Source organism: Anomaloglossus baeobatrachus, chromosome 4 (assembly GCF_048569485.1).
Source record: "Anomaloglossus baeobatrachus isolate aAnoBae1 chromosome 4, aAnoBae1.hap1, whole genome shotgun sequence".
Classification (NCBI taxonomy): Eukaryota; Metazoa; Chordata; class Amphibia; order Anura; family Aromobatidae; genus Anomaloglossus; species Anomaloglossus baeobatrachus.
Genome location: NC_134356.1, coordinates 370793445 through 370809043, shown reverse-complemented (window position 1 = coordinate 370809043; position 15599 = coordinate 370793445). Strand labels below are relative to the sequence as shown.

The 15599-nt window shown below is 47.1% G+C and overlaps 1 protein-coding gene across 2 annotated transcripts in view; it reads left to right on the top strand.

Moving 5' to 3' along the window:
* The window catches only part of PUS7 (pseudouridine synthase 7), an 85145-nt gene that overhangs the window by 30818 nt on the left and 38728 nt on the right, over positions 1-15599 (top strand). For both annotated transcript variants that reach the window (XM_075345170.1, XM_075345171.1), the window contains exon 5: positions 2653-2797. In XM_075345170.1, coding sequence (XP_075201285.1) covers positions 2653-2797 — 145 coding nt within the window. The remainder of the gene's footprint in view (positions 1-2652; positions 2798-15599) is intronic.

Genomic DNA, 15599 nt, shown 5'->3' with positions numbered 1-15599 from the left:
GCCATTTTCCAAAACCCGTAGCGTTCTCATTTTTCAGGATCTGAGGCTCAGTGATGGCTTATTTTTTGCGTCTTGACCTGACGTTCTTAACGGTACCATTTTTGTGCAGATGCTACGTTTTGATCGCCTGTTATTGCATTTTGCGCAAAATTTGCGGCGACCAAAAAACGTAATTTTGGCGTTTGGAATTTTTTTGCCGCTACGCCGTTTACTGATCAGATTCATTGATTTTATATTTTGATAGCTCGGGCATTTCTGAACGCGGCGATACCAAATGTGTGTATTTTTTATTTTTTTAACCCTTTAATTTTCAATGGGGTGAAAGGGGGGTGATTTGAACTTTTAGGTTTTTTTATTTTTTTTTTAATTTTTTAAAACTTTTTTTTTTTACTTTTTTTTTTTTATTTTACTAGTCCCCCTAGGGGGCTATTGCGATCAGCAATCCGATCGCTTTGCACAATCTGCAGATCTCAGCTACAGAGCTGAGAACTGCAGATTTGCTGCTTCACTTTCAATGCCGGCTGTATTCCGGCATTGAGAGGAAGTGACTCATGTTAGCCACAGGCGTCATCACATGACCCTGTACTACCATGGCAACCGCCGAAAGTCACGTGATCATGTCACGTGACTTCCGGCGGGGGCGGGGTAAGTCACTGTCATGGCGGCGTCCATATACATATCGCTGCCAAGACTTTGGCAGCGAAATGTAAGGGGTTAATGGCCGCGGGTGGAAGCGATTCCACCCGCGGCTAGCAGGCACACATATCAGCTGTTGATAACAGCTGATATGTGCGCGTCTCGCCACCGCCTGCAGGGGGCGGGGCTTACCGGAACACGATCCATGACGTATCTAGTACGTCATGGGTCGTTAAGGGGTTAATAAGGTTAACTAATCTGTGGCACAGTCTACCTGCAGAGCTGATCACAGGTTTCAAAATAGCGTTGGATGCTTTTTTTTATAAAGTTAATAACATAAATGTGTATAGTTCTGCTTTGACTCTTTTGTCCAGTGGATCGATAATTGGGATCAGGAGGATAAGATTAGCTATTTTTAGGCTAACTGAATCTTGCATTGTGGTTGTGCACGTGCCTCTTTTTTTTGTCTTTTCCCATACCATGGTTGAGCTTTATGGACATTTTTGTCTTATCAACTGTATTAACTAAGTAAATATTTTGATTAAAAAAATAAACCTTTGCAAAAGATAAAGGAATTTTCACAGTACTTCCCCCACATCTCATGGAAAAAATGTTGAAATAGTCTTTTGATATGTGCATTGCCATTGAACACTATTTGTTGACATAGCAGTCTTGTAAGAGGAGTGCAGCAGGTCTGTGAGATGCATTGTCACTAATGACATCCAGTTTGCTCAGCTAGACATCCGAAAATCATTGAAACCTATTGAAAATTATCACATCATGACATGCAGCCTAAATGGAGAATAAGGGGTTTTTTTGGAAATGTAAGTACATTACAAAATGAGTATTTCCAATGAGTTAGGAAAAATTGGAACAAGAAAATTCACTCTGTGAACCATTAAAAATGTGGCTTTCCTAACTAAGGCTGTGGGCGCACAGTGCGTTTTTGGTGCAGATTGGTCACAAATCTGCGTGCCTATCTTTATGCCAGCAAAGTCAATGATAATTCTGAAGTGCGGTGTGGACTTTGCTTATTTTTTCCCTACAGATTTGGTGCAGAAAATTAATTTTCAGCATGTCAATTGTTGGTGCATTTTTTCCCCACATATTTTAGCCCTTCCACCCAATGACTTCATTAAGAAAAGATACATGGCACAAAAACACATGCGTTGTTTTTTTTTGGGGGGGGGGGGGTTTGTGCGTTTTTCTTCCAGGTGTAGATTAGACTTGTGTATGAAATTTCTGCACCAAATATTCAATGTGCGCCAATAGCCTAAAGGGTGAGTTACACGCTGCGACATCGCTAGCGATCTCGTTAGTGATGTAAGATGTTAGTGATGTAACATGCCAGATCGCACATACGATTTGCCGAGATCGCACACGTGACCGGCGCTACAAAAATGACCTGTGTGCGATCTCGGCAAATCTTATCTGCGATCTGGCGTGTCACATCGCTAATGAGATCGCTAGCGATATTGCAGCGTGTAAAGCACCCTTAACAGTTTCTGCACTTCTATGTTGCTTCCTGCTTGTGATTGGTCCGCATCATACAGGAGGCAGAGGTACACAGCCCCAGTGAAAACTATCTAAGATCAGGAAATTTGACTTAATGTTAACTAGTTGATTAGATGCCAAATATTTGATTGCTAATATCTCTGCAACAGAGAGGCAAAGTTTAAAATAAATTAATGGGTTGTTTTTTTTTTATTCCTTTCTGCAGCCACTATTACATTATGTGTGTATCCATTTCAGCATGATAAATTTGATTAAAGGTCCTCCATTACTGGTCAACTGTTTTCCCAGTCCCTTTTACTCAGAGGCGTTGTTACATCCACTTGCTTTTTTGTGCATCTCAGTATTAGTCATTCAGATGCATACATAATTCCATAATTCCTATGTATGTCACGACAAGTGCAGACTGTATAGTGTAGCCTTGGCTTAATTTACCATTCTTTTGGAAGTGTATTCTATTTTTCAGTGATTTCACTAATCTTTCTGGCCAATTTTATGTTGTAGGTTGTTGACGATAGCAAAGAAAAGAGGACAATCATTCATCAAGCTGTAAAAGGCTTATTCCCAGGACTGGAAACAAAAACAGAGGATCGAGATGGCAAGAAATATATTATAGCCTACCATGCAGCTGGCAAAAAAGCGTTATCAAGTAAGATTGTACTGTATGCTTGAGAGACCTTCCCCCTTCTGTACATGCTACTTAATGTACTACTTTATGAATGTTTGCGTTTGTAATATGCAAAGCAGTATGTTAATGCTGGATTGTGGAGTCTTTAAAGCACTTTTTTGAGAATTAAGCCATGTGTGTACATTGAGTATCACTCTCTCTGACCATTATATGCCTTATATACTGGATTTTTCACCAGGTTTCCCCTCTGTAAGCTCAATGTAGTGGGTGGAGACTAGCTGCAATGATGTGTCCCCTACACTACACACAGATATGATATGAGAGATTCCTGCTTTCCTGTCTCTATATAGCACATGTTCAGAATCCGCTGCATGGATGACAGTAGTACTGAGCAGTGCAGCTGTGAATCTAGTTCTAGGATGAGATGAATTACATGGTAGACACACTGCAGCACAGATTAGTTTTTTTTCCATATGTCAGTGCTTCTCCCTGCAGCTTTTATACCCGACACCTTACTGTGCTGACCGTCTGTCTTGGTTTGATCAAGTTGGATTTAAGCTGTTTGGAGTGAATGCTGAGTTCAAAAGGCAGGTGGTGAGGGAATTACTTACAAGTGTAGAAGGAATCATATTTCTCTAAGATATACAGTATGTCACAAAAATAAGTACACTCCTCACATTTTTGTAAATATTTATATAATAGCAACACCAAACACACCTCCAAGATGACCACTGCCTTGGTAAAGAAACTATGGGTAAAGGTGCTGGCCTGGCCAAGCATGTCTCCAGACCTAAACCCTCTTGAGCATCTGTGGGGCCTCCTCAAACGAAAGGTGGAGGAGCACAAAATCTCTAACACCCACCAGCTCCATGATATCGTCATGGAGGAGTGAATGAGGATTCCAGTGGCTCTAGTGACCTCCATGCCCAAAAGAGTTAAGGCACTGCTTGAAAATAATGTTGGCCACACAAAATATTGACACTTTGGGCACAATTTGGTCGTTTTCACTCATGGGTGTACTCCCTTTCTTCATCGTTCCTTATGGGAGACCCAGACCATGGGTGTATAGCTTCTGCCTCCGGAGGACACACAAAGTACTACACTAAAAAGTGTAGCTCCTCCCTCCTAGCATATACACCCCCTGGATAACCAAATATAGCCAGTTGAATGCTTTGTGTTCAGGAGGCACACATCCACACATGCATTCTCATGTGATTTTGATTTTTGGAAAGAGTTTGAAGAAAAGCGGGTCCAAGCCTGGACTCCCGGCATGTCCCTTCTCACCCCACTGTGTCGGCGGTGTTGTTAAGTTTGATTTCAGGGCTGGAGCCCTTCATGCCGCCCTCCTTCACCATCCCCTCGGGCTCTGGCTTGAAGTGGGAGCCAGCACGGTTCTTCCTGCCTTGCAGGAGACCGGTCTCCATCCGCAGCCCCTTTTGGATCCTGCCGGACGGAGCACTCATCCCTCAGGGATCTGGCCCTGCGTCTCACAAGCTAAGTATCTGAGACGTGGTTATCGGGGGGTCCCTTGTACTTTATTGTTGGGGAGAGTGTGCTGTGTAACTATGCTGACTTTCCCGGCCGGTTCTCTGGTTTTCACCAGAGAACCGCGCCGATGGTGCCTGCGCGCCGGCCGCATTGTTAAATTTAGGCCCCGGCTTCGCCTGAGGCCTACTTTCGTTTTCACTGCCCCTGCATGCCAATCATGCAGAGGGACAGTGCGGCTCCGCCCAGCGGCTATTCGGCACAGGGAAGGGACACTCCTCTCTGAGGAAAGATTCCCTCCCCTGTATACCTCCTTGGCCCTCCGGATCCCGCTCTTTGAGTAGGCCCCGCCCCCTCTCCTCGCTCCGGCGCCATTTTATCAGCGTTCTCACACTGATCGGAGATGGCTGCAGCATCTCTCTGGGGGTCCGGCCTGTGGGATCTGGAGGGCACACAAACGGTCTGGTAAGCCACAACCTCCGGTTGTGGACCTGCTTATATACTCTCTGGGGGCCATTCTGCATAGAAACCCCCACTTCAGCAGCATGTCTCACACAAGGAGCAAGGCTGCAAGGCTGTACTCAATATGCACTGCATGTAAGCTCGTACTGCCTGAACCGAGCACATATCCACATTGTGATGCCTGCTCTAACAAGGTGGTGCCTCAGCCTGGAGTCTCACTCCCAGTGGTCCCTCCGGCTGCTCCGGCTCCGGTGGCTGAACCCCCGGCTTGGGTAGAATCCTTCTCTAAGTCTATCTCCCAGTCCTTTGCCGACTCCATGGGACAGTTGTCCCGGACTCTGCTGAGCATGCATCAGCCCCCTTCTCAGGGCGCCTCTGCTGCTACGGCTCGCTCAGCAGAGCTCACAGAGTTCAGACCCCGTCCTCCTAAACGGAGACGCAGGGGCTCCTCTCCTTCCTCGTCCCGCGGCTCTGATTCACGATCTGAATCGCAGGACGAGGAGGATGCCTTTACTGTGGGCTCGGACGCTACCTCCATGTGCCCCATTGATCTGACCGAAGGTGATGCAGATGTTAGTGATTTGATTGCGTCCATTAATTCTGTACTGGACCTCAATCCACCAGTATCGGAGGAACAACCCTCTCTGGTAGAAAACACCAGTTTACCTCACCTAAGAGAGCAAGGAGTGTGTTCTTTAACCACTCCAGTTTTCAGGCCACTGTGACCAAGCCCAGGGCCTGTCCTGACAAACGCTTCCCAAAGCGTAGTTCTGATGACCGTTTTCCCTTTCCACCAGAGGTGGTCAAGGAGTGGGCTCATTCACCGAAGGTAGACCCTCCGGTGTCTAGAATCTCAGCCCGGACAGTTGTATCTGTGGCTGATGGCACCTCACTTAAGGATTCCACTGACCGCCAGGTTGACCTTCTGGCCAAGTCTGTATATGAAGCGGCTGGGGCCTCGTTCTCCCCGTCTTTTGCAGCAGTATGGGCTCTTAAAGCCATCTCTGCTTCTCTGGAGGAGATGCATTCCCTCACCAGGGACTCTATGCCCGAAATGGTTGCCTTAACTTCCCAGGCTTCAGCCTTTTCATCCTATGCCATGTCTGCCATTCTGGAGGCTTCTCACCGCACGGCGGTGGCTTCGGCTAATTCCCTCGCTATCCGCAGGATCTTGTGGCTTCGAGAGTGGAAAGCAGACGCTTCTTCCAAGAAGTACCTTGCTGGGCTCCCATTTGCTGGGCCCCGGCTGTTCGGCGAACAACTGGATGAAATTATTAAGGAAGCTACTGGCGGGAAGAGTACTTCCTTGCCACAAACTAAAACCAGGAAACCTGTCCAGGGCAGGAACCAGTCGAGGTTTCGTTCCTTTCGTTCCTCTAACTGGTCATCCTCTAAGCCCTCAGCCTCGTCCACTAACTCAGCCAAGGACCGAAAACCCAGCTGGCGCACGAAGCCGCGTCCTCAGAAGACCGCAGGAGCCGCTGCCACTAAGGCAGCCTCCTCTTGACTATCTGGCCGCGCCAGCAACGTCCTTGGTCGGTGGCAGGCTCTCCCACTTTGGCGACGTGTGGTTTCAACACGTCTCCGATCAGTGGGTGCGGGATATCATCTCCCACGGCTACAGGATAGAATTCTCTTCCAGCCCGCCAAACAGATTTTTTCTGTCCACTCCTCCCTGCTCCAAGGCCGCCGCCTTCTCTCAGGCCGTGGCATCCTTGCAGGCCAACGGAGTAATTGTACCGGTTCCCGCCCGGGAATGGTTCAGAGGTTTCTACTCAAATCTCTTCCTAGTCCCCAAGAAGGACGGTTCCTTCCGGCCCATCCTGGATCTCAAGCTTCTCAACAAGCATGTTCAGGTGCGGCATTTTCGCATGGAGTCTCTGCGATCAGTCATTGCCTCAATGACCCAAGGAGATTTTCTAGCATCCATCGACATCAGAGATGCCTATCTGCATGTGCCAATTGCAGTTTCACACCAGCGTTGGATACGTTTTGCAATCGGAGAGGAACATTTCCAATTCGTGGCTCTCCCCTTCGGGTTAGCCACGGCCCCTCAAGTATTCACCAAGGTCATGGCAGCAGTGGTTGCGATTCTGCACCTCCAGGGGTTGGCAGTGATTCCTTACCTGGACGACCTTCTGGTCAAGGCTTCATCCAGTGCAGACTGTCAGCGGAGTGTCTCGCTCACTCTCGCCACTCTAGTCCAGTTCGGGTGGCTTGTCAATCTACCCAAGTCCACTCTGACTCCGACCCAGAGTCTCACGTACCTAGGGATGCAGTTCGAGACTTTGCCGGCACTTATAAAGCTGCCCTTAGTCAAACAGCAGTCCCTCCATCTGGCGGTGCGCTCCTTGCTGAGGTCTCGCCGTCACTCCATCATGCACCTAATGCAGGTGCTGGGTCAGATGGTGGCGTCAATGGAAGCGGTTCCCTTTGCCCAGTTCCATCTGCGTCCCAGTTCCATCTGCAGCTGGACATTCTCCGCTGTTGGGACAAGCGAACTTACTCCTTGCACAGGTTGGTGGCTCTGTCGCCACAGACCAGGGGCTCCCTTCAGTGATGGCTTCGGCCCCTCTCTCTGTCTCAGGGACGCTCCTTCCTGGCCCCGTCCTGGGTGATCCTCACCACGGATGCCAGTCTCATCGGTTGGGGAGCAGTATATCTCCACCACAGAGCGCAGGGCACTTGGACTCAGTCCGAATCAGCCCTCTCGATCAATGTGCTGGAAATCAGAGCTGTGCTTCTAGCTCTCTTAGCCTTTCACCATCTGTTGGTGGGCAAGCACATTCGAGTCCAGTCAGACAACGCGACAGCGGTTGCCTACATCAATCACCAGGGCTGGACACGCAGCCGCCTGGCAATGTTGGAGGTTCAACGCATCCTTCAATGGACGGAGGACTCCAAGTCCTCCATATCCGCAGTCCACATCCCAGGCGTGGAAAACTGGGAGGCAGATTATCTCAGCCGTCAAACTGTGGACAGCGGCGAGTGGGCTCTGCATCCGGCAGTGTTTCGGACAATCTGCCGCAAGTGGGGCACTCCGGAAGTGGATCTAATGGCATCCCGGCACAACAACAAGGTTCCGATTTACGTGGCTCGCTCCCACGATCCTCAGGCCTTTGCAGCGGACGCGCTGGTTCAAGATTGGTCCCAGTTTCGTCTGTCTTACGTGTTTCCCCCTCTAGCTCTCTTGCCCAGAGTCCTGCGCAAGATCAGAATGGAGGGCCGTCGGGTCATTCTCATTGCTCCAGACTGGCCCAGGCGAGCTTGGTACCCAGACCTGCTCCATCTGTCCGTGGAGGTGCCGTGGCATCTTCCGGACCGTCCAGACCTTCTCTCACAAGGTCCGTTTTTCCGCCAGAATTCTGCGGCTCTTAGATTGACGGCGTGGCTCTTGAGTCCTGGATATTCACGACTTCTGGTATCCCTCCTGAAGTCATCTCCACTATGACTCGGGCTCGGAAGTCTTCCTCGGCCAAGATATATCACTGGACCTGGAGAATTTTCCTGTCCTGGTGTCGCTCTTCCGGCCATGCTCCTTGGCCTTTTTCCCTGCCGACCCTTCTGTCTTTTCTACAGTCCGGTCTGCAGCTAGGACTATCCCTCAAGGGACAGGTCTCGGCTCTGTCAGTATTGTTCCAGCGGCGTATCGCCCGGCTGGCTCAGGTGCGCACCTTCATGCAGGGCGCATCTCACAGCATTCCGCCTTACCGGCGGCCTTTGGATCCCTGGGACCTTAATCTGGTCCTCACAGCCTTGCAGAAACCCCCTTCTGAGCCACTTAGGGAGGTTTCTTTGTCTCGTCTTTCACAGAAAGTGGTCTTTCTAGTGGCCATAACTTCCCTCAGGAGAGTCTCTGATTTGGCTGCTCTCTCTTCGGAGTCACCTTTTTTGGTTTTTCATCAAGACAAGGTGGTTCTCCGTCCGACTCCGGACTTTCTTCCTAAGGTGGTATCTCCTTTCCACCTTAACCAGGACATTTCCTTGCCTTCCTTTTGTCCGCCTCCTGTTCATCGCTTTGAAAAAGCGTTGCATACTCTGGATCTGGTGCGGGCGCTCCGGATCTATGTTTCTCGCACCGCTGCTCTTAGGCGGTGCACCTCTCTTTTTGCGCTGACCTCAGGTCGGCGTAAGGGCCTCTCGGCTTCTAAGCCGACCCTAGCTCGTTGGATTAGGTCGGCCATTTCCGATGTCTACCAGTGTACTCCGGTGCCTCCCCCGCCGGGGATCAAGGCACACTCGACCAGAGCTGTCGGTGCCTCTTGGGCTTTCAGGCACCAGGCTACGGCTCAGCAGGTCTGTCAGGCTGCCACTTGGACTAGTCTGCATACCTTTTCGAAGCACTACCAAGTGCATGCTCATGCTTCGGCAGATGCGGGCTTAGGCAGACTCATCCTTCAGGCGGCTGTCGCCCATTTGTGAAGTTAGGTTTCGCCTACTTCTCAGTTTTCTGTTTATTCCCACCCATGGACTGCTTTGAGACGTCCCATGGTCTGGGTCTCCCATAAGGAACGATGAAGAAAAAGAGAATTTTGTTTACTTACCGTAAATTCTTTTTCTTATAGTTCCGTAATGGGAGACCCAGCACCCTCCCTGTTGCCTGTTGGCAGTTTTCTTGTTCCGTGTGTTTTCACCGGCTGTTGTTGTAGACAGAGGCTCCGGTTGTTCCGGTTTTTTGCTCTATTTCTACTTGTGGGTGGCTGTCCTCCTTCAGCTTTTGCACTAAACTGGCTATATTTGGTTATCCAGGGGGTGTATATGCTAGGAGGGAGGAGCTACACTTTTTAGTGTAGTACTTTGTGTGTCCTCCGGAGGCAGAAGCTTTACACCCATGGTCTGGGTCTCCCATTACGGAACTATAAGAAAAAGAATTTACGGTAAGTAAACAAAATTCTCTTTTTTTGTTGCCATCGGTTTAGACATTCATGGCTGTGTGTTATTTAGAGGGCACACCAAATTTATACTGTTACACAAGCTGGACACTGACTACTTTACATTGTATGAAAGTGTCATATCTTTAGTGTTGTCTCATGAAAAGAAAATATTTACAAAAATGTGAGGGGTGTACTCACTTTTGTAACATACTGTACTACATGGTTTGTTATATTTTCTTGCTGTGTTGACAGTAACCATTTTAAACATATCGGTCATTCAGACAAACTCTACATTTTTCAGTCATCTTAGCACATGTGCTTACACCCGCTCTTATCTACAAATTAAGTTACTGGTATGTTAGTGTATTTGTATATCGGTACAGGTTTCCCCCCCCCCAACAACATTTATCCAGAGCATAGGTAATAAATCATTGGTGCCCAAAAGATACTGTTGGTAAACCCTTGTCTTTTCACCATAACAAGGTGAGCAAAAATTACAAATAAGATTATATCAGGCTGTATTAAAGTTGTCTACTAACTCAGACTTCTTTTTTTATATACTGTATGTAAAATTAAAAAAAAAAAAAAAAAAAAAAACACCTCCATTATCGGCTGTGTTCTAGGAATGTCTGCACTGGGTCTCCTGGTGCTTGTATGACATTGTTGTGCCGTATGAGTGCTGCAGTCAGTCAGCATCTGCTAATCAGTTCAAAGCTCCTCAGATGAATCTTGGACATCCAGGGAAGTGGGAGAACTTCTGTCTATTAGAGGACGCTGACTGCTGCGCTCACAATTCACAACAATGTCACCTGAGCCCTGGGAGACTTGGTGCAGCCGGTATATGTTTTGTTTGTTTTTTTTAATTTACATTGGGGTGCACTGCATTTGAAAAGGGGTTGTCTGTCTTTATTGATTTGGAGACTGCAAAGTACCAATATTGATGTTACTTTTACTAGTTGAACTCCCCAGAAATATATTGGTGATTTGATTTTTAGGTCATAAATTGTCATGGCTTAAAGGGGGAATAAAAAATAATAAATACAGTGGGGGTTTTTTTGTTGTTTTTTTTTTTATTTGATGCACATTGAAGCTATTAAGAAGCAGTAGTCCAGTAATAAACAACACTTTTAAATTGCATTTGGCTTGCTTCTTGTAAAAAAAAAAAAAAAATTTAAAAGTTTACTTGGTTGACCATTACTTGAACAACCTCTGCTCATTCCACATGTTTGGACCCATCAAAGTAAAGCTTATACTCCCCTTCTTGGCTGGCGTGGTTCTAGCAGTGTCTATATTCATATTCCTGGGTCTCGCATGAGTTTGTGACCTCAACTAGCCCGCTACCAATTACGGACATCTGTCACCGCCTGCGGACGTATGAGTAATCAACAGGAAGTGAGAGCTGCGGCTGGCCACTCACTTCCCGCTGATTACTCATACATCTGAAGGTGGGGGAGAGAGAAGCCGGCAGTAATTGGGCTCGCGAGATGTCACAGCCTCACGTGAGCTCTGGGACAGTGAGCGTCATCAATGGACATAAGCTTTTTTGTTGTTTTTTTTTTTTATTTTAATGGGGAATGAGAAAGGGTTGTCCTTGTATTGGAGACCATGGCATGACAAGTTTACCTTGTGATACAAACGCAGTGTTTTATACAGGTTCTCTAGCCACTGCTGTGGGTTGCCTCTTCACATTTTCTAATCTATTTTATAGGGAGATCAAAGGCCTAACACTGCATAAATAAATTGAGCTTAAATAAATTGAGCTAGAAAGACTTGAGTGCTCAGATTCTGCCTACATGGGAATCCATAAAATGTAAAGTGGCCATCTTGTCTAGAGGAGCTGTACATTCTGATTATATTTCCAAGCTGACAAGCTTTGATCTGACCTGTACCTTGAAGTAATGTTGCAGTTAGAGTTTGAGCCGTTTAGCACACCTTTAATGTACTTTTCTGGTAATGGTGATCACTTTGGTATTGTTCCTGTGCCCATGAGATCAGTATGCAGCTCCATTTCTGCTTGTGAGAAGGTGGGGAACCTTTTACTGGTGATTATAGGTTTAGTCTCACTGTGTTAACAATGAGAAAAATATACCTCATAACCGTGACTGATCATATTATAAGACACGGGTGCCCACAATGGGGCACTGCCCGTGCCTAGCACATACTCCTTAGCATATGATAAAAACAGGAGAACCTGGAGTAATCAATAGTGCAAAACAAATCACAAACTTTATTTAAATACAAGATGGACAAAGACACATAAAAGGAAAGATGGCCATAATAAGACACCATAAAAACATCAATGGGGGGAGGAGAGAGTATGACCCCAAGATGGGGCGAGGGGATAACTATAGAAAAAAATCCAAGTTGAGGTAGAATCAAAAAGTGGATGTTAACTACAAAATACTGCAGATGAAGTTTAGATGGGACGTCCTAGCTGATATTTATAGCAGGTAAAATACAGATATAACAGCCTAAGGAGGTAAACAAAGTGCAAAGTGCAGTTAATATAGAAAATAGATGTTATCTAAAAGAGGCTAGAAATGCAATGTAGATGTCACATCCCAGCTATTGGACCAGTAAAATGCAGATATGATGGCTAATAACAAATAAAGCAGATGTAAAGTGCTGAATGCAATAGACCTCAAGTCCCCAAGGAAGGGACCCCCATGCAGATAAGCCCCCTTAATCTCCGGAGATTAGGGCTATGACATCACATCTATACTTCATCTGCAGTATTTTGTAGTTAACATCCACTTTTTGATTCTACCTCATCTTGGATTTTTTTCTATACTGTTATCCCCTCGTCCCATCTTGGGGTCATACCCTCTCCTCCCCCCCCCCCCCCATTGATGTTTTTATGGTGTCTTATTATTGCCATCTTTCCTTTTGTGTCTTTGTCCTTCTTGTATTTAAATAAAGTTTGTGATTTGTTTTGCACTATTCATTACTCCAGGTTCTCCTGTTTTTTATCACTGTGTTGACAGCCTGGCTTGTGGAGACAGACATTTCTGGCTTCGTCCATTATAGATGTAGAACAGGATATTTGTGTTACATACTTTTTAAATTTGAGAAAAATTAGACACTGTTTCACACACCCGACCTGTAATCCTGCCATGTTGATCCAAAGAAAGCAAGATTCTTTAGAAGGCCTTGTCTAATTGATCTATATTGGAGGGATATTACTCCCTGACTCCAAATATGGCAGAATAAAGCAACCTTTCTCCAGAACGTTTGTAATGATATCAAGTAGGACATCCAAGCCTGTCTTGAAATTGAGTAATGAATTGACGGTCACAACATTGGGAGGTTGAGAGCTACATAGTGCAGTTACAGTAAAGAATCCCCTTCTATGATGTCGGTCCTCCTCCTTTTTTTTTTTTTTTTTTCCACCTCCATACAAAGGGGATTCCTCTTTGTGAAGGTTACTTGCTTAGTTACAATATGATCATTAGAAAGTTCTGTACTATGTGCTTTTTGTGTTCATTGTAGTTGCATCACCTCTAAGCTTTCTTTACGGAACAGAACAACCCCAACATTGAAAACCTGTGTTGTTACTGCCATCCTCTAATTCTTTAGTGGCTTTGGTCACCCTTCTCAGATACGTTTCTCATAAACGTTGGTTCCCAAAATTTAACCCAATATTTGATGTCTGGTTTGACTTGTAGAGGTGAAAATTATTCTGGTCTTCATCATCTATGCCTTTGTTTATGTATCACGTGATTTATTTTTTTGCTTTGGTAGTAGTCTTTTGTGCAGGGGTCACTAGAGCTATATTGAACATGTAGTTTCAGCTGCCAACAGAAAGGAATAAGGCAGGGGAGCTAAACATATTGTAGAAATAAAGCTTTGTAAGTAAAGATCCAGTATTGTATTGTGTACATTGAAATCTCTGCTCCTTTCTGGACTTTGCAGTTAAGGTGGAAGTCCTAATCATTGACTGCTACCTCTGCATACATCCTTTACAAGGAAGCCGTCAGTCACTTATTATGACCACTCCTTTGACTGTTAAGCCCAGAATGTGCAGGGATTTGAGTCAATAAGATACAAGTTGAGGCTGCGTCACACCTGTGCTTCTTGTGCAAATGATAGTAGTGTTTTTCACTGAGAGCACTTGTACTTATGATAGTCTATTGCAGGGATCCCAAACCTGTGGCTCTTGTACACATGAGGTGTGGCTCACGGCTATCTGCCAGCTTGGTGCAACATTTCTAAGTCTAGCAACACCAAGACTTGCCCGATTTATAAATTCAAATCAAGCTGGCTGAGGCTACTGTCAAACTTGCATTCGTCACAATCCGCCGCTATGGAAAAAACACCCTCTTTCACCACTTTATTAAAATCCCCTATTACCCCACCAGCTCCAACGTAATCCACAGAGGTCCCATGACTCTTTCAGCTCTGCTACATGATGCTGACAGGATCTGCCTTAGAACACCGCCGCTCCTGTGAGCTCCATGGAGCAACTGAAGTGCATTGCGCTGTCAGCGGTGACGTCACTCGGGTAGTGCCTGCATGTGTGCAGTGATGATGGGGGCGGTAGTGCCTGTGTGTGGGCGGTAGTGCCTGCGTGTATGCGGTGATGATGGGGGCGGTAGTGCCTGCGTGTATGCTGTGATGGGGGCGGTAGGGCCTGCGTGTATGCGGTGATGATGGGGGCGGTAGTACCTGCGTGTATGCGGTGATGATGGGGGCGGTAGTGCCTGCATGTATGCGGTGATGATGGGGGCGGTAGTGCCTGCGTGTACGCGGTGATGATGGGGGCGGTAGTGCCTGCGTGTACGCGGTGATGATGGGGGCGGTAGTGCCTGCGTGTGTGCGGTGATGATGGGGGCGGTAGTGGCTGCGTGTGTGCGGTGATGATGGGGGCATTAGTGCCTGCGTGTATGCGGTGATGATGGGGGCAGTAGTGCCTGCGTGTGTGCGGTGATGATGGGGGCGGTAGTGCCTGCGTGTGTGCGGTGATGATGGGGGCGGTAGTGCCGGTGTGTGCGGTGATGATGCGGGCTGTAGTGCCTGCGTGTATGCGGTGATGATGGGGGCGGTAGTGCCTGTGTGTGCGGTGATGATGGGGGCGGTAGTGCCGGTGTGTGCTGTGATGATGGGGGCTGTAGTGCCTGCGTGTATGCGGTGATGATGGGGGTGGTAGTGCCGGTGTGTGCGGTGATGATGGGGGCGGTAGTGCCTGCGTGTATGCGGTGATTATGGGGGCGGTAGTGCCGGTGTGTGCGATGATGATGGGGGCGGTAGTGCCTGCGTGTGCGGTGATGATGGGGGCTGTAGTGCCTGCGTGTGTGCGGTGATGATGGGGGCGGTAGTGCCGGTGTGTGCGGTGATGATTGGGGCGGTAGTGCCGGTGTGTGCGGTGATGATGGAGGCTGTAGTGCCTGCGTGTATGCGGTGATGATGGGGGTGGTAGTGCCGGTGTGTGCGGTGATGATGGGGTCTCTCTGTCTCTGTCTCTCTCTGTCTCTGTCTCTCTTGGCTACAGAAAACTAAAAGAACGCAACACGTTATTTCTCAGGAATCCGTTGCCTTTATTATCAAACTATTTACAATGCATCCGTCACATGCGTGTTTTTTGTCATCTGATCAAACTCTGACCAAACTCTAATGGGGAAAAAAGAGACACAGGCCAAACTAATGAAACTCTGATAAAAAAAAAACCACTATTGAAACAGTGCCCATTATTTTGCATACAAGAACAATCAGGGGTTTATGAATAAGCCCTTGAAATGAATCTTTTCTCAAACAGCTATGTATGCGTCCAATCAATGGAGACACGTAGATCAGCATTAAATCAGATCACTACTATTCGAACAACGTGTTCTCCATCCCTATATTTCCCCCAACATAAAAACAATATCTGTATTCGCCTTCACTTCCAGCGCCATTCCAGCGGTATCAGCACTGGCTCTCCCAGGGCTCACATGATCTTGCCACGTGATTCTTGCAGCCAGTTAGCGCTGGCTTTGCTCCCCTGGCCTATATATGGAATCAGACAT